Below are 20,281 nucleotides of genomic sequence, written 5' to 3'. Positions count from 1 at the left end.
GGGTGTAACTTTCCAGGAGTCTGTGCACTCCCCAGTCTCAAAGAATCATGTGACTTGGACAGCACAGGTGCTGAAACCTGATCTGACACTGCTTGTGCAGCACTGAGCATGTGCGAGATTTGCAAGGCTGAAATCCAGGAAGTCATACAGTCTGGCTTCATGATGCCCACACTTAAGTTGGCCCCAGTCAATTTCTATTTTATAAAGTGTCTAAATGCTGTAACAACCTAACAAAACGGACCTTAGTTTACAGACTAACTTTACTAGAATACATTAAGCTTGTGTATTACAGGGGTATTTATATTTAAAAAGTGAAATTGTGGCCGGAACTCCGCTTTAAGTTAAAATCAATATTTTTTGCTAGAAAATTACTTGGAACCCCCAAACATTATATATATTATGCAAGAGACCCTAGGGAATAAAATGGCAATTGCTGCAATATTTAAGGTCACACTGTAGTTGCCCAGTGGCCTTTCAAATGCATTTTTCTTGGAAAAAATACACTTCAATTAATAAAAAACAAAAAAAAACAAAGAAACAGTAAAGTTAGCCCAACTTTTTTTTTGCTTTAATGTGAAAGATGATGTTACGCCGCGAGAATTGTGAGAGAATCGTGATCTATCTTCTAAGCACAAAATCGTGACTCTCATTTTATCCAGAATCGTGTAGCTCTAGCAGCCAGAGACCTACACCTACTACTCAGAATGGTAAAAGTAGACAATTCAAACTGTCCTGCTAACTGCTCTGGAAATGGAAATGAACAGAACATTCTGTTACTGGAATACGGAGGAACACCAAGTATCAATGAGCAGCATGTCGAGTTGATGTTTTATTGTATAAAAAAGCACGTCTGTAGAATCACAACTATGTAGCTGAAGTTGGTCCTCGCACTTTCCTGGGCGCCTTTACTTCAGGCCAGTCCAAGTCACCTCTGAGGACCAACATCAGCGGGTCATCTCCTTATATCAATAAATGTGCGTTGTCTTTACGTGCATCAATTACATGGACAGATAAACAGCCTTCCACAACATTTTGGGCCGGAATCGGTAAATGAAACCCTTCTCAGACAATATTCTACATCGGTGGGTTTCCCACAACGAATGAGTGAATGTAGTGCATGGTAACACTAAGGCCCCTTTCACACTGGGGCAGTATGTGCGGTGGCGGTATCGCATCGCTATTTTTAGCGGCGCTATACCGTCGGAATTGCTGCAGAATCGTGGCGGTATTCGGCCGCTAGCGGTGCGGCATTAACCCCTGCTAGCGGTCAAAAAAGGGTTAATACCGCCGGCAAGAGGCGCATTGCTGCCGGTATTACCACAGTGTCCCATTGTTTTCAATGGGAAAGAGCGCTATACACACCGCTCCTCTCACCGCCCCAAAGATGCTGCTTGCAGGAGATTTTTTTTTTCTCCCGCCAGTGAATTGCCTCATTGTGAAATCCCTCGGGCTTTCACATTGAGAATGCTGGGGCAGGGGTATTTCAGGCGTTATTTATGCGCTATTTTTAGCGCTAAAATGCCTGAAATACGCCTCAGTGTGAAAGGGGCCTACCTGACCACAGTTTTAGCTGGACAGTCTCAGGCCTGTGGTTTTTATACGAATAGAACGTGAGCAATCTTCTCTCTCATAGGTGTGTGTGCTGTTGATCACTTGTGTTCTCTTCCGGTCACAGTAGACATATTAGCTGTACGCCATCAATGGAGGTTGATTTGACCCCTTCCTCAGCTCAGGCTTGATGAAGAAAGGTCAGGGGTCTACTAGAAGAGGGAAACACTGCCAATTAATTCAATTTTTTTCTTGTAACCCTGACAGTCCCTTCATTATATGGTAGTTGTGTGCTTGTTATCAGCACTGAGCCTAGGCATGAAAAAATAGAAGTCAGCAGCTACTGTAGCCGGAGACTTTTAAATCAGGAGCCTGGAGTCCAGCACTGTCTTCCTACAGCCAGTTCATCTTACCGCTGCAGGTCCCTCCCTAGTGCTGCCATCTTGGCTATGGGAGTCAGCTGTGACTTCCTGGGGTGGCGCTGTGGGATCGCTCCTGTAGCCTCCTGGGATGTGTGATGTGTCCCAGGAAGCTTCAGCCAGGAGGTGTACCTAAGCATGTGTCATGCGAGAATTAAAAAAGAAGTGTTTCTTTTGTGACCATATCACAGTATATCGGGATAGTTGGATATCACAGTATATTGGGATAGTTGGATATCACAGTATATTGGGATAGTTGGATATCACAGTATATCGGGATAGTTGGATATCACGGTATATCGGGATAGTTGGATATCACGGTATATCGGGATAGTTGGATATCACGGTATATCGGGATAGTTGGATATCACGGTATATCGGGATAGTTGGATATCACGGTATATTAGGATAGTTGGATATCACGGTATATCGGGATAGTTGGATATCACGGTATATAGGGATAGTTGGATATCACGGTATATAGGGATAGTTGGATATCACGGTATATCGGGATAGTTGGATATCACGGTATATCGGGATAGTTGGACATCACAGTATATCGGGATAGTTGGACATCACAGTATATCGGGATAGTTGGACATCACAGTATATCGGGATAGTTGGACATCACAGTATATCGGGATAGTTGGACATCACAGTATATCGGGATAGTTGGACATCACAGTATATCGGGATAGTTGGACATCACAGTATATCGGGATAGTTGGACATCACAGTATATCGGGATAGTAGGATGTCACAGTATATCGGGATAGTTGGATATCACAGTATATTGGGAAAGTTGGATATCACAGTATGTTGGGATAGTAGGATATCACAATATATTAGGATAGTTGGATATCACAGTATATCGGGATAGTTGGACAACACAGTATATCGGGATAGTTGGACATCACAGTATATCGGGATAGTTGGACATCACAGTATATCGGGATAGTAGGATGTCACAGTATATCGGGATAGTTGGATATCACAGTATATTGGGAAAGTTGGATATCACAGTATGTTGGGATAGTAGGATATCACAATATATTAGGATAGTTGGATATCACAGTATATTGGGATAGTTGGATATCACAGTATATTAGGATAGTTGGATATCACAGTATATCGTGATAGTTGGATATCACAGTATATCGGGATAGTTGGATATCACAGTATATCGGGATAGTTGGATATCACAGTATATCGGGATAGTTGGATATCACAGTATATTGGGATAGTTGGATATCACAGTATATCGGGATAGTTGGATATCACAGTATATCGGGAGAGTTTGATATCACAGTATATCGGGATAGTTTGATATCACAGTATATCGGGATAGTTGGATATCACAGTATGTCGGGATAGTTGGATATCACAGTATATCGGGATAGTTGGATATCACAGTATATCGGGATAGTTGGATATCACAGTATATCGGGATAGTTGGTTATCACAGTATATTGGGATAGTTGGATATCACAGTATATTGGGATAGTTGGATATCACAGTATATTGGGATAGTTGGATATCACAGTATATCGGGATAGTTGGATATCACAGTATATCGGGAGAGTTTGATATCACAGTATATCGGGATAGTTGGATATCACAGTATGTCGGGATAGTTGGATATCACAGTATATCGGGATAGTTGGATATCACAGTATATCGGGATAGTTGGATATCACAGTATATCGGGATAGTTGGATATCACAGTATATCGGGATAGTTGGATATCACAGTATATCGGCATAGTTGGATATCACAGTAAATGTATAAGAAATAATGATGGGATATTTCAAGTTGTAGGAGAAAACTTGAGCCTGTGTGTGGCCGGCTACAATCATTGTTCCATTTTATACTTTTTTTAACCCTGGAAGGTCTGTGTGGAAGCAGCTGATCAGTGACCCCCCCATGAGGATCGCCTTTCTCCTACAAAGCCAACATTCCTGACATTCCTTCTCTTCTACAAATAAGTCATCCCACCATTCCAAGGTGAACTCCTCATGTTTGGACCCTCACATGGTAAGAGGCTTTTAGGAATGCAGTCTATAGTAAGCTCACCCCCGAATCCCGGAAAGTTCTGTAGCTTTCAGTACGATAAATCAGAAGGTCCAAAAAGGGACCCGGAAGGATACATTCCCAGCAGGAAGAGCGAGGATCTCAGGAGTAATCAATGTCTCCTTCCTTTACCACACTGATCTCCAATACTTCACATTACAGTCCTACAACATACAGCCGGCACTGATAATAACACACAGCAGTAACCCATAGCAACCCCACACTTCCATCCATTGGTTGCAAATACTGGACTTTATTATTTTCCTTACAGAAGGATATCGGATACAAATAGGATAAATCCAGAGATACAAGCCATACACAGAGCTTGTAGAGATTTACTAAGACTTTGCTCCTATCCCCTCCACACATTGCTGCCTCTGGCTTCCTTCCTGTCTGTGTCTGGATTAGTCACACCGTCCAACTATTTCTTGGCCGGCTCTCCCGTATGTATGGCGGCCTGGCAATCTCCTCGTCTCCCAAATTCCTTCCTCACTTTTCTTTTATTACAGATCCCTCTCCGTCATTCGAGTCTGAGCTTCACAGTCTGCACCTCTTCCCCCCACATCTACTCTTTATATACTAAGGACTGTCCTCTCCACAGCTCTACTATGTATGTACTAAGGACTGTCCTCTCCACAGCTCTACTATGTATGTACTAAGGACTGTCCCTCCACAACCCTACTATGTATGTACTAAGGACTGTCCCTTCTACAGCTCTACTATGTATGTACTAAGGACTGTCCCCTCCACAACCCTACTATGTATGTACTAAGGACTGTCCCCTCCACAACCCTACTATGTATGTACTAAGGACTGTCCCCTCCACAACCCTACTATGTATGTACTAAGGACTGTCCCCTCCACAACCCTACTATGTATGTACTAAGGACTGTCCCCTCCACAGCTCTACTATGTATGTACTAAGGACTGTCCTCTCCACAGCTCTACTATGTATGTACTAAGGACTGTCCCCTCCACAGCGTTACCATGTATGTACTAAGGACTGTCCCCTCCACAACCCTACTATGTATGTACTAAGGACTGTCCTCTCCACAGCTCTACTATGTATGTACTAAGGACTGTCCCCTCCACAGCGTTACCATGTATGTACTAAGGACTGTCCCCTCCACAACCCTACTATGTATGTACTAAGGACTGTCCTCTCCACAGCTCTACTATGTATGTACTAAGGACTGTCCCCTCCACAACCCTACTATGTATGTACTAAGGACTGTCCTCTCCACAACCCTACTATGTATGTACTAAGGACTGTCCTCTCCACAACTCTACTATGTATGTACTAAGGACTGTCCCTTCTACAGCTCTACTATGTATGTACTAAGGACTGTCCTCTCCACAGCTCTACTATGTATGTACTAAGGACTGTCCCTTCTACAGCTCTACTATGTATGTACTAAGGACTGTCCCCTCCACAACCCTACTATGTATGTACTAAGGACTGTCCTCTCCACAGCCCTACTATGTATGTACTAAGGACTGTCCTCTCCACAGCTCTACTATGTATGTACTAAGGACTGTCCCCTCCACAGCTCTACTATGTATGTACTAAGGACTGTCCCCTCTACAACCCTACTATGTCTGTACTAAGGACTGTCCTCTCCACAGCTCTACTATGTATGTACTAAGGACTGTCCCCCTCCACAGCTCTACTATGTATGTACTAAGGACTGTCCTCTCCACAACCCTACTATGTATGTACTAAGGACTGTCCCTTCTACAGCTCTACTATGTATGTACTAAGGACTGTCCTCTCCACAGCTCTACTATGTATGTACTAAGGCCTGTCCCCTCCACAACCCTACTATGTATGTACTAAGGACTGTCCCCTCCACAGCTCTACTATGTATGTACTAAGGACTGTCCTCTCCACAACCCTACTATGTATATACTAAGGCCTGTCCCTTCTACAGATCTACTATGTATGTACTAAGGACTGTCCTCTCCACAACCCTACTATGTATGTACTAAGGACTGTCCCCTCCACAGCCCTACTATGTATGTACTAAGGACTGTCCTCTCCACAGCCCTACTATGTATGTACTAAGGACTGTCCTCTCCACAGCCCTACTATGTATGTACTAAGGACTGTCCCTTCTACAGCTCTACTATGTATGTACTAAGGACTGTCCCTTCTACAGCTCTACTATGTATGTACTAAGGACTGTCCCCTCCACAGCTCTACTATGTATGTACTAAGGACTGTCCTCTCCACAGCTCTACTATGTATGTACTAAGGACTGTCCTCTCCACAACCCTACTATGTATGTACTAAGGACTGTCCTCTCCACAACCCTACTATGTATGTACTAAGGACTGTCCTCTCCACAGCCCTACTATGTATGTACTAAGGACTGTCCTCTCCACAACCCTACTATGTATGTACTAAGGACTGTCCCTCCACAACCCTACTATGTATGTACTAAGGACTGTCCTCTCCACAGCCCTACTATGTATGCACTAAGGACTGTCCCCTCCACAGCCCTACTATGTATGTACTAAGGACTGTCCCCTCCACAGCCCTACTATGTATGTACTAAGGACTGTCCTCTCCACAACCCTACTATGTATGTACTAAGGACTGTCCCTTCTACAGCTCTACTATGTATGTACTAAGGACTGTCCTCTCCACAGCTCTACTATGTATGTACTAAGGACTGTCCTCTCCACAACCCTACTATGTATGTACTAAGGACTGTCCTCTCCACAACCCTACTATGTATGTACTAAGGACTGTCCTCTCCACAGCTCTACTATGTATGTACTAAGGACTGTCCTCTCCACAACCCTACTATGTATGTACTAAGGACTGTCCCCTCCACAACCCTACTATGTATGTACTAAGGACTGTCCCTCCACAACCCTACTATGTATGTACTAAGGACTGTCCTCTCCACAACCCTACTATGTATGTACTAAGGACTGTCCCTTCTACAGCTCTACTATGTATGTACTAAGGACTGTCCTCTCCACAGCCCTACTATGTATGTACTAAGGACTGTCCCCTCCACAACCCTACTATGTATGTACTAAGGACTGTCCCTTCTACAGCCCTACTATGTATGTACTAAGGACTGTCCCTTCTACAGCCCTACTATGTATGTACTAAGGACTGTCCTCTCCACAACCCTACTATGTATGTACTAAGGACTGTCCTCTCCACAACTCTACTATGTATGTACTAAGGACTGTCCCTTCTACAGCTCTACTATGTATGTACTAAGGACTGTCCTCTCCACAGCTCTACTATGTATGTACTAAGGACTGTCCCTTCTACAGCTCTACTATGTATGTACTAAGGACTGTCCCCTCCACAACCCTACTATGTATGTACTAAGGACTGTCCTCTCCACAGCCCTACTATGTATGTACTAAGGACTGTCCTCTCCACAGCTCTACTATGTATGTACTAAGGACTGTCCCCTCCACAGCTCTACTATGTATGTACTAAGGACTGTCCCCTCTACAACCCTACTATGTCTGTACTAAGGACTGTCCTCTCCACAGCTCTACTATGTATGTACTAAGGACTGTCCCCCTCCACAGCTCTACTATGTATGTACTAAGGACTGTCCTCTCCACAACCCTACTATGTATGTACTAAGGACTGTCCCTTCTACAGCTCTACTATGTATGTACTAAGGACTGTCCTCTCCACAGCTCTACTATGTATGTACTAAGGCCTGTCCCCTCCACAACCCTACTATGTATGTACTAAGGACTGTCCCCTCCACAGCTCTACTATGTATGTACTAAGGACTGTCCTCTCCACAACCCTACTATGTATATACTAAGGCCTGTCCCTTCTACAGATCTACTATGTATGTACTAAGGACTGTCCTCTCCACAACCCTACTATGTATGTACTAAGGACTGTCCCCTCCACAGCCCTACTATGTATGTACTAAGGACTGTCCTCTCCACAGCCCTACTATGTATGTACTAAGGACTGTCCTCTCCACAGCCCTACTATGTATGTACTAAGGACTGTCCCTTCTACAGCTCTACTATGTATGTACTAAGGACTGTCCCTTCTACAGCTCTACTATGTATGTACTAAGGACTGTCCCCTCCACAGCTCTACTATGTATGTACTAAGGACTGTCCTCTCCACAGCTCTACTATGTATGTACTAAGGACTGTCCTCTCCACAACCCTACTATGTATGTACTAAGGACTGTCCTCTCCACAACCCTACTATGTATGTACTAAGGACTGTCCTCTCCACAGCCCTACTATGTATGTACTAAGGACTGTCCTCTCCACAACCCTACTATGTATGTACTAAGGACTGTCCCTCCACAACCCTACTATGTATGTACTAAGGACTGTCCTCTCCACAGCCCTACTATGTATGCACTAAGGACTGTCCCCTCCACAGCCCTACTATGTATGTACTAAGGACTGTCCCCTCCACAGCCCTACTATGTATGTACTAAGGACTGTCCTCTCCACAACCCTACTATGTATGTACTAAGGACTGTCCCTTCTACAGCTCTACTATGTATGTACTAAGGACTGTCCTCTCCACAGCTCTACTATGTATGTACTAAGGACTGTCCTCTCCACAACCCTACTATGTATGTACTAAGGACTGTCCTCTCCACAACCCTACTATGTATGTACTAAGGACTGTCCTCTCCACAGCTCTACTATGTATGTACTAAGGACTGTCCTCTCCACAACCCTACTATGTATGTACTAAGGACTGTCCCCTCCACAACCCTACTATGTATGTACTAAGGACTGTCCCTCCACAACCCTACTATGTATGTACTAAGGACTGTCCTCTCCACAACCCTACTATGTATGTACTAAGGACTGTCCCTTCTACAGCTCTACTATGTATGTACTAAGGACTGTCCTCTCCACAGCCCTACTATGTATGTACTAAGGACTGTCCCCTCCACAACCCTACTATGTATGTACTAAGGACTGTCCCTTCTACAGCCCTACTATGTATGTACTAAGGACTGTCCCTTCTACAGCCCTACTATGTATGTACTAAGGACTGTCCTCTCCACAACCCTACTATGTATGTACTAAGGACTGTCCCCTCCACAACCCTACTATGTATGTACTAAGGACTGTCCCCTCCACAACCCTACTATGTATATACTAAGGACTGTCCCTCCACAGCCCTACTATGTATGTACTAAGGACTGTCCCTTCTACAAATCTACTATGTATGTACTAAGGCCTGTCCTCTCCACAACCCTACTATGTATGTACTAAGGCCTGTCCCCTCCACAGCCCTACTATGTATGTACTAAGGACTGTCCTCTCCACAGCCCTACTATGTATGTACTAAGGACTGTCCTCTCCACAACCCTACTATGTATGTACTAAGGCCTGTCCTCTCCACAGCCCTACTATGTATGTACTAAGGACTGTCCTCTCCACAGCCCTGCTATGTATGTACTAAGGACTGTCCCTCCACAACCCTACTATGTATGTACTAAGGACTGTCCTCTCCACAACCCTACTATGTATGTACTAAGGACTGTCCTCTCCACAACCCTACTATGTATGTACTAAGGACTGTCCTCTCCACAACCCTACTATGTATGTACTAAGGACTGTCCCCTCCACAACCCTACTATGTATATACTAAGGACTGTCCCTCCACAGCCCTACTATGTATGTACTAAGGACTGTCCTCTCCACAGCTCTACTATGTATGTACTAAGGACTGTCCTCTCCACAACCCTACTATGTATGTACTAAGGACTGTCCTCTCCACAGCCCTACTATGTATGTACTAAGGACTGTCCCTTCTACAAATCTACTATGTATGTACTAAGGCCTGTCCTCTCCACAACCCTACTATGTATGTACTAAGGACTGTCCTCTCCACAGCCCTACTATGTATGTACTAAGGACTGTCCCTCCACAACCCTACTATGTATGTACTAAGGACTGTCCTCTCCACAACCCTACTATGTATGTACTAAGGACTGTCCCCTCCACAGCCCTACTATGTATGTACTAAGGACTGTCCTCTCCACAGCCCTACTATGTATGTACTAAGGACTGTCCTCTCCACAGCTCTACTATGTATGTACTAAGGACTGTCCTCTCCACAACCCTACTATGTATGTACTAAGGACTGTCCTCTCCACAGCTCTACTATGTATGTACTAAGGACTGTCCTCTCCACAACCCTACTATGTATGTACTAAGGACTGTCCTCTCCACAGCTCTACTATGTATGTACTAAGGACTGTCCTCTCCACAGCTCTACTATGTATGTACTAAGGACTGTCCTCTCCACAACCCTACTATGTATGTACTAAGGACTGTCCTCTCCACAGCTCTACTATGTATGTACTAAGGACTGTCCTCTCCACAGCTCTACTATGTATGTACTAAGGACTGTCTCCTCCACAACCCTACTATGTATGTACTAAGGACTGTCCCTTCTACAAATCTACTATGTATGTACTAAGGACTGTCCTCTCCACAACCCTACTATGTATGTACTAAGGACTGTCCTCTCCACAACCCTACTATGTATGTACTAAGGACTGTCCCCTCCACAACCCTACTATGTATGTACTAAGGACTGTCCCCTCCACAGCTCTACTATGTATGTACTAAGGACTGTCTCTTCCACAGCCCTACTATGTATGTACTAAGGACTGTCCTCTCCACAGCTCTACTATGTATGTACTAAGGACTGTCCCTTCTACAGCTCTACTATGTATGTACTAAGGACTGTCCTCTCCACAACCCTACTATGTATGTACTAAGGACTGTCTCCTCTCTGATATAGAACTGTCTCCCTGATATAGGACTGTCTCTTCCCTGATATAGGACTGTCTCTTCCCTGATATAGGACGGTCTCTCTGATATAAGACTGTCTCTCTGATATAGGACTGTCTCCCCTCTGATATAGGACTGTCTGATCTCTGATATAGGACTGTCTCTTCCCTGACATAGGACTGTCTCTTCCCTGACATAGGACTGTCTCTTCCCTGATATAGGACTGTCTCTTCCCTGACATAGGACTGTTTCTCTGATATAGGACTGTCTCTTCCCTGACATAGGACTGTCTCTTCCCCGATATAGGACTGTCTCTCTGTGATGTGTGTAATAAGGACTGTCTCTTCCCTGACATAGGACTGTCTCTTCCCTGATATAGGACTGTCTCTTCCCTGACATAGGACTGTCTCTTCCCTGATATAGGACTGTCTCTTCCCTGACATAGGACTGTCTCTTCCCTGATATAGGACTGTCTCTTCCCTGATATAGGACTGTCTCTTCCCTGACATAGGACTGTCTCTTCCCTGATATAGGACTGTCTCTTCCCTGACATAGGACTGTCTCTTCCCTGATATATGACTGTCTCTTCCCTGATATAGGACTGTCTCTTCCCTGATATAGGACTGTCTCTTCCCTGACATAGGACTGTCTCTTCCCTGACATAGGACTGTCTCTTCCCTGATATAGGACTCTCTGATCTCTGATATATGACTGTCTCTCTGATATATGACTGTCTGATCTCTGATATAGGACTGTCTCTTCCCTGACATAGGACTGTCTCTTCCCTGACATAGGACTGTCTCTTCCCTGATATAGGACTGTCTCTTCCCTGACATAGGACTGTCTCTCTGTGATGTGTGTAATAAGGACTGTCTCTTATCTGATATAGGACTGTCTCTTCCCTGATATAGGACTGTCTCTTCCCTGACATAGGACTGTCTCTTCCCTGATATAGGACTGTCTCTTCTCTGACATAGGACTGTCTCTTCCCTGACATAGGACTGTCTCTTCCCTGATATAGGACTGTCTCTTATCTGATATAGGACTGTCTCTCTGATATAGGACTGTCTCTTCTCTGATATAGGACTGTCTCTTCTCTGACATAGGACTGTCTCTTCCCTGACATAGGACTGTCTCTTCCCTGATATAGGACTGTCTCTTATCTGATATAGGACTGTCTCTCTGATATAGGACTGTCTCTTCTCTGATATAGGACTGTCTCTTCTCTGACATAGGACTGTCTCTTCCCTGACATAGGACTGTCTCTTCCCTGATATAGGACTGTCTCTTATCTGATATAGGACTGTCTCTCTGATATAGGACTGTCTCTTCTCTGACATAGGACTGTCTCTTCCCTGACATAGGACTGTCTCTCTGATATAGGACTGTCTCCTCTCTGATATAGGACTGTCTCTTATCTGATATAGGACTGTCTCTCTAATATAGGACTGTCTCTTCCCTGACATAGGACTGTCTCTTCCCTGACATAGGACTGTCTCTTCCCTGACATAGGACTGTCTCTCTGTGATGTGTGTAATAAGGACTGTCTGTTCTGTGACAGTTCTCTCTCAGGTCCTCTCTCTCTCTCTCACACTCGCACACAGACTGACCAGGTAGTTCATGGTGTCGGTGGTGTCCCCCGTGGTGTCTCCGGTGGGTGTCTCCGGTGGTGTCTCCGGTGGGTGTCGGTAATCCTCCCGGTGATAATCCTCGTCCTCCCGGTAATCACATGTCCCGCACTCCGGAGCGGCTCTGTGTCTTTGTCTCCCCGCAGATCACACACCGCCCGGGGTCATCTCTCCGCTCCCCCGTACCCAACAAGGACTGCGCCGTGTGCCCGCCGTACTCTGCCCAGCACCGGGCACACTCCCCGCACAGCGCTCCCGGTGTGTAGCCGGCTGTGTGCTCCGCTCCTCTCTCCGCTCTCCCGGTATTCCCGGCTGTCTCGCTGGCAGCCCGACTCCCTGAGCCAGTGAGGAGAGAGGGGGAGGAGAGACGGGACAGGGGGAGGAGTCTCCGGGAGAGCTAACACTATCCCATCAATGCCTCTCTCCAGACCCTCTGCCCTCCGGCACTCCTATTCGCTGAGCCCGGCTTCGTATGTAAATGAGTTCAGGGGGCGGGGCGGAGAGCTTTTCCCATCAGAAGGAGGTGTTAGAGTGCCCCGGTCAGGAGCGGAGAGGGATGGGAGGTGGGAGAGCAGCGGGGGGAGGGAGGGATGGATCATGGATGGATGGATGGATGGATGGACAGAGGAATGAATGGAAGGGTAAAAGAGGAAGGGTGGAAGAATGGAGGAAAGGTTAGATGGAAGGATGGATAGCTGGGAGAAAGGATGGATGGATGGAAGGAACGATAGATGGAATGAAGGATGGATGGACAGATGTATGGAAGGAAAAATGGATGGAAGGAGGGATGAATGGAAGAAAGGAGGGATGGATGGAAGAAAGGAGGGATGGATGGATCGATGAGGACGGTGGATGAATGGAAGGAAGAATGGATGGCTGGAAGGACATATAGATGGATGAATGAAATTAAATGAAGGATGTATGTATGGAAGGAAGGAAAGATGGATGGATGAAAGGAAGGAAGGATGGATTCATGGAAGAAAGGATAGATAGATGGAAGAATGTATGGATGAATGGAAGGAAGTATAGCTGGATGGAAGGGAGGATGGATGGAAGAAAGGAAGGATGCATGGATGAATGGAAGGAAGGATAAATGTATGAATGGAAGGAAGGATGAATGGAAGGAAGGATAAATGTATAGCTAGAAGGACAGATGGACAGAAGGAAAAAGGGATGGATGAAAGGACAGATGGATAAATGGAAGAAAGGAAGGATGGATGGATTGATGAGGATAGATGGATGAATGGATGGATGGATGGAAGGAAGTATAGCTGGATGGAAGGGAGGATGAATGGAAGAAAGGAAGGATGCATTGATGAATGGAAGGAAGGGTAAATGGATGAATGGAAGGAAGGGTAAATGGATGAATGGAAGGAAGGGTAAATGGATGAATGGAAGGAAGGGTAAATGGATGAATGGAAGGAAGGGTAAATGGATGAATGGAAGGAAGGATAAATGGATGAATGGAAGGAAGGAAGGATAAATGGATGAATGGAAGGAAGGAAGGATAAATGGATGAATGGAAGGAAGGATAAATGTATAGCTAGAAGGACAGATGGACAGAAGGAAAAAGGGATGGATGAAAGGATAGATGGATAAATGGAAGAAAGGAAGGATGGCAACAAAAGTGAGTACACCCCTAGGTGAAAATTTTCAAATTGGGGGCAATTAGCCATTTTCCCTCCCCGGTGTCATGTGACTCACTAGTGTTACAAGGTCTTAAGCCTCGTACACACGGCCGAGGAACTCGACGGGCGAAACAAGCTCGTCGAGTTCCTTGTTAGGCTGTCGAGGATCTCGGCGAGCCAATTTTCTCCATTCCCGTCGAGGAAATAGAGAACTTGCTCTCTTTTTGGCTCGACGAGTTCCTCGACAGTTTTCTCGTCGAAAAATGTACACACGACCGGTTTCCTTGGCAAAAAAAAAAAAACCAGCAAGTTTCTTGCTGGTTTTTGCCGAGAAACTTGGTCGTGTGTACGAGGCCTGAGGTGTGAATGGGGAGCAGGTATGTTAATATTGGTGTTATCGCTCTCAGGCCTCGTACAGACGACCGTTTTCCTCGACAGAATCCATCAAGAAAAATGCTGGCAGAGCTTTTTTGCCGAGGAAAACGGTCGCGTGTATGTTTTTCGTCGAGAAAACTGTCGTGGATCTCGACAAGAAAAAAAGAGAACATGTTCTCTTTTTCCTCGTCGGGAGTCTCAATTTCCTCGTTGTGTTCCTCGTCGGGCTGGTTTTAGACGAGAAACACATTCGTGTGTATGCTTAGAAACGCGCGCATGCTCAGAATGAAGTATGAGACGGGAGCGCATCTTCGGTAAAAGTAGCGTTCGTAATGGAGATAGCACATTTGTCACGCTGTAACAGACTAAAAAGCGTGAATCGTCTCTCACCACATTTTTACTTAACACGCAGTAACATGAGATTAGTAAAAGCAGCCCCAAGGGTTGTGCCAGTGGAATCGAACTTCCCCTTTATAGTGCCGTCGTACGTGTTGTACGTCACCGCGTTTGAGAATGACGAGATTTTGTCTTGACCGTGTGTATGCAAAGAAAGCTTGAGGCCTCGTACACACGACCGAGTTTCTCGGCAAAAACCAGCAAGAAACTTGGTGGGATTTTTTTTTTGCAGAGGAAACTGGTCGTGTGTACATTTTTTGACGAGGAAACTGTCGAGGATCCCGTCAAGCCAAAAAGAGAGCAAGTCTTCTTTTTCCTCAACGGGAATGGAGAAACTTGCCTTGTCGAGTTCCTCGACAGCCTAACAAGGAACTCGATGAGGAAAACGATGTGTTTCGCCCGTCGAGTTCCTCGGTCGTGTGTACGAGGCTTGACAAGATTGTCGACAAGCCTGACAAGAAACTTGTTGAGGAAAACAACATTTCATTTACGTGTGTACGAGGCCTCACTCTCTCATACTGGTCACTGGAAATTCAACATGGCAGCTCATGGCAAAGGACTCTCTGAGGATCTGAAAAAAAAGAATTGGTGCTCAACATAAAGATGGCCTAGGCTATAAGACCCCTTTCACACTGAGGTGTTTTTCAGGTGCTTTTGGGCTAAAAATAGCGCCTGAAAAACAGCTCCCCTGCAGTGTCAGTGTGAACGCCCGAGTGCTTTTCACACTGAGGTAATATATATCTATATATAGATATATATATAGATACAGCTATATATCTACTATATATAGATATATTTAGATATATATCTATATAGATGTATAAAGATATATGTATCTATAGGTATATACAGGCATACCCCACTTTTAAGTACACAATGGGGTTTATTTACTAAAGCTGCAAAATCCGGCTCACTTCTGCATAGAAACCAATGAGCTTCTAACCCCAGCTTGTTCAATTAAGCTTTAGTAATAAGACCTGGAAGCTGATTGGTTTTCATGCAGAAGTGAGCCTGATTTTGCGCCTTCCAGCTTTAGTAAATAAACCCCATTGTGTACTTAAACGTGGGGTATGCCTGTATAGATATATACAGTGTATATATAGAATGTTATCATTGTTATTTGGTATTGGTGGCGATAATTAAATACAGTGATAGGTGTTAGAAAGTAAAGAGCTGTTGATCCGCTATTCATTTAACAGCGAGGTATGATATTTTCTTTGTGTAATGCCGCGTACACACGGTCGTTTTTTGTGATGAAAAAAACCCGAAATTTTTAAAAACGTCATTTAAAATGACCGTGTGTGGGGAAAACGTCTTTTTATGTCTTCTGAAAAACGAAAAAAAAAAACATGCTTCATTTTTTTATGTCGTTTTTCAAAACGTAGTTTTTTGTGTCATAAAAAATGACCGTGTATAGGCTAAAACGAAGTTTAAAACAACGTTTTTAAACCCGCGCATGCTCAGAAGCAAGTTATGACGCGAGCTTGAATGGAACAAAGTGCCGCCGTACGTGCTGAACGTAACCGCGCTTTGCTAGAGCATTTTGAAAAAAACGATGGTGTGTAGGCAACGTCGTTTTTTAAAAGGAAGTTTGAAAAACGTCGTTTTTTTTTCATGAGAAAAAATGACGTTTTTTTTCATCACAAAAAACGATCGTGTGTACGCAGCATAAGATGTATGGGAGATGTCTGTCAGGCAGTGGTCAGGGTCTGGTGGATGTATTTCACCAGGGTCCATATCTCACCTTATCTTTCACTGCTCCTCTGACGGTCAGCCTTCTTGGGGGCCGAGTTATATTAACCATCTGGATGACCCATTGAGATTCTTGTAACCCCTGTGGCTCAGCTCTTTTTTCTTATATTTCAGATGCAAGTGAACATTTCTTTTGGGCTTCATGCAATCATACAGAAGCCGAAGAGTGTGCAGAAATTGCGTAATGACATTGCTGGGACCTACTACCTGATACCACTGCCTGAAGCTGCCCATTGAGATGCATTACAAGAGGTTGCTGTATATGCTTGTGCATCAAGGGTTGTGTAAAGAACCCGCATGTGCACTGGTGTATTCTCCAAATGCAGATAGTGCGCATGCGGAGCATATCCCAGAGCACATGCAGGTTCTTTACCCAAATCTCAGCGCACAACCCAGTGGCAACAGGCGGCACCACCACCTCCACCCCCTGTCTGAAACAGATGTATGCACAGAGTACTGTATACAGATGAATGCCTGGTAGTGGGTCGCTCAGCGTTTGATGCAGGCCCAGTATTCCGATCCTGATGATCGCTGCATTACCCTCTGTCTCTTCCATCCACTGGCTGAGTGGGTCGCTGTCTGATCCTGGGGGGTCTCATCCAGGGGGGTCGGTTTGATAGTTCCTGGAGGGGGTATTAGTGGAGAAAGGCCGGCTCCTGTCATCTTCCCCTCTGGTGATTTCTGCAATGCGGGGCTTGGGGGATTCTGTTGGGGGAATTGTCCTCCTGGCTCCGGGGTGCCTGGGTCTCCCCCAGGAGAGCGGACTTTGCAGGGAGCCCCGAGATCCCTGGGGGGGGAGGGGGCTAGGTGAGGGGGTCCGGTCCACTTCGGGAGCTCAGGAACCAGTGATGCAACATGAGCAGGAATGGGGGAGGAGCGGAGAGACTACCGTTAATAGAGAGAAGATGAGAGAAGCAGTGGCGGCTGGTGGGTCGCTCAGTCCTCCGTCTCTTCAGGCTGCGTGTCATCATCCCACCGTGCGTCTACTTCCTCCTCCTCCCAGGCCAATAGGATCTCAGGACTCGCTTCCTGATTGGTGGGGAGGAGATTCAGTGTGAAAATAGTGAACATTCGTTCGCTATTGTTGTGTGGTCTCGGAGCGCAGTGCTCTGCGCCCCAAGCCCACCCTTTTTTGTAGCCAATTAGAGCCTCTGACTCTAATCACGTGCTTCAAAATAACACTCCCCCTACTGGAATCCAGACTTCAGCACCCTGCATGTAGATTAAGGGGCCGGATGCAAAAAAATGGCTAAGGTTGAGCTTTAACCACTTCCTATCCAGACCAATTCTGTTACTTCGCTCCTACATGTAAAAATCATAATTGTATTTTCTAGAAAATTACTCAGGACCCCCAAACATTATAAATGTTTTTTTAGCAGAGACTCTAGGGCAGGGATATGCAATTAGCGGACCTCCAGCTGTTGCAGAACTACAAGTCCCATGAGGCATAGCAAGACTCTGACAGCCACAAGCATGATACCCGAAGGGAGAGGCATGATGCATGATGGGAATTGTATTTTTGCTACATCTGGAGGTCCGCTAATTGCATATCCCTGCTCTAGGGAATAAAATGGCAGTCTTTGCAACTTTTTATGTCACACGGTATTTGTGCAGCGGTTTTTTAAACGTTTCATGAATTTAAAAAAAACAGCAAAGGTAGCCCAATTGTTTTGTATAATGTGAAAGATGATTGTACGCCGAGTAAATAGATACCTAACATGTCATACTTTAAAATTGCGCACACTCGTGGAATGGCGCCAAGTTTCAGTACTTAAAAATCTCCATAGGCGACGCTTTAAATTGTTTTACAGGTTACATGTTTAGAGTTACAAAGGAGATCTTGAGCTAGAAATGTTGCTTTGCTCTAATGCATGTGGCGATACCTCATGTATGATTTGAACGCGGTTTACATATGTGGGCGCGAGTTACGTATGCGTTCGCTTCTGTGCGCGATTGTAAACATCCCTTGTAATAGGAATAGTGCGCAACAGGTCCTTTTTATGGAGACATCTCTCCTTCAGGCTGGAAAGGCTCAGTTAAAAAAAACTCTCTCTGTCTTTCCAGACGCATCCTCAACTTTGTTTACTTCCGCTTCGAGGGTCATAGAGAAGGTCATAGAGATGACTGGGGACCATCTGGTCACCAGAAATCTCTATGGTAAACTTCTGGTGGTGACCGATTCGTTCTCCAGCTCGCCGATTGCAGGGGCAAGCCGAGAGAAGCACCGGAGGGCGGCGGGAGGGGGGGAATGTCCCCTCCAGCCACCTGTAAGAATGATTAAAGTGGTTGTAAACCCTCAGGGACAACTTCCACCTACAGGTAAGCCTAGATCAAGGCTTACCTGTAGGTGCTTGCAATATCACTTGGACCTAGGAGATATTTGCAATTTCCCAGAGCAACGCCTTCAACGGCTCATGCACCGCCTTGAAAGGGTACACTGTGACGTTTCAAGCTGGGGTCATGCCGTTAAAGGTGGCTCCTGTGCGCAATCGCAGGAGTAATGTCACGTGACTCCGGCCAGTCACAGAGCCAGCCCCAGAAGAAGAGGGGTGAAGAATGGATGCTGGCTGCCAGTGTGGAAGACAGTGACATCGCGGGCTTCTCCTGCAGGTAAGTGTCACATAATGGGTTACTATGCAATGCATAGTAGCCCATTATGCTTTACCTTTGCAGGGAAACAAAGAGGAAGTAAAACCCATGAGGTTTTACTTTCTCTTTAACCACTTAAAGGAACACTAAAGGTTCATTTTTTATTGGATCAATTGATTGCTGTAAGCTAGAGCATTTAAATATCACTTACCTCGTTTTTCCTTTTGACCTCCAAAATACAGTGATCCAGGTTTGAAAATGCCATTTCCTGTCACTCCTCTTCTTGCTTTCCACCAGCATCTGAGCCTTTTTGCATGGTGGAAAGCAGAATGTGCTCACCCCCTCCCTATGACTACAGCCCTGCGTGAAGATGCTCTCTTATCCCTCACAGGCATGGAGGCTAAGCCTAATGGGAACTGTAGTTCCCATTAGGCCCTGATGTAGCAAGAATGAATGCGCACCACAAACCAGGAAGTCAGTGAGAATAATGATTCAGGAGTGACAGAGGTGAATAAAACAGCTCGATTTCAACAGGTATCAAACTAGTTATAATGCAAAACATTACTTTTTACTTTATCAGCTACTGTCAGACTTTAATTTAAGAGGAAAATATTTTTGTCTTTACAACCCCTTTAAGGACCGCCTAACGCTGATATACTTCGGCAGAATGACACGGCTGGGCACAGGCACGTACCTGTAAGTCACCTTTAAGAGCGCAGCCGTGGGTCGCGCGCGCCGCCAGTGGTGCGCTCGCGACCCGGTCCGAAGCTCCGTGACCGCGGGACCCGATCGCCGACGGTGTCCCGCGATCGGTTCACGGGAGCTGAAGAACGGGGAGAGGTGTGTGTAAACACACCTTCCCCGTTCTTCTCTGTGGCAGTGTCACTGATCGTCTGAACGACGATCAGTGACATCACACCTACAGTCACGCCCCCCTACAGTAAGAATCACTCCCTTAGGGCACACTTAACCCCTTAGCGCCCCCTAGTGGTTAACTCCTTCACTGCCATTGGCATTTTTACAGTAATCAGTGCATTTTTATAGCACTTTTCGCTGTGGAAATGACAATGGTCCCAAAAATGTGTCAAAAGTA

General features: G+C 45.4%; 1 protein-coding gene across 2 annotated transcripts in view; it reads right to left on the bottom strand.

Moving 5' to 3' along the window:
• The window catches only part of BCAR1 (BCAR1 scaffold protein, Cas family member), a 207,461-nt gene extending 194,651 nt beyond the window's left edge, over positions 1 to 12,810 (bottom strand). For both annotated transcript variants that reach the window (XM_040329086.1, XM_040329087.1), the window contains exon 1: positions 12,431 to 12,810. In XM_040329086.1, coding sequence (XP_040185020.1) covers positions 12,431 to 12,442 — 12 coding nt within the window. In that variant the 5' untranslated portion in view covers positions 12,443 to 12,810. The remainder of the gene's footprint in view (positions 1 to 12,430) is intronic.
• Positions 12,811 to 20,281: the final 7,471 nt, after the last annotated feature.

This window comes from Rana temporaria, chromosome 11 (genome assembly GCF_905171775.1).
Source record: "Rana temporaria chromosome 11, aRanTem1.1, whole genome shotgun sequence".
Lineage (NCBI taxonomy): Eukaryota > Metazoa > Chordata > Amphibia > Anura > Ranidae > Rana > Rana temporaria.
This window is presented reverse-complemented; position numbering and strand designations above follow the sequence as displayed.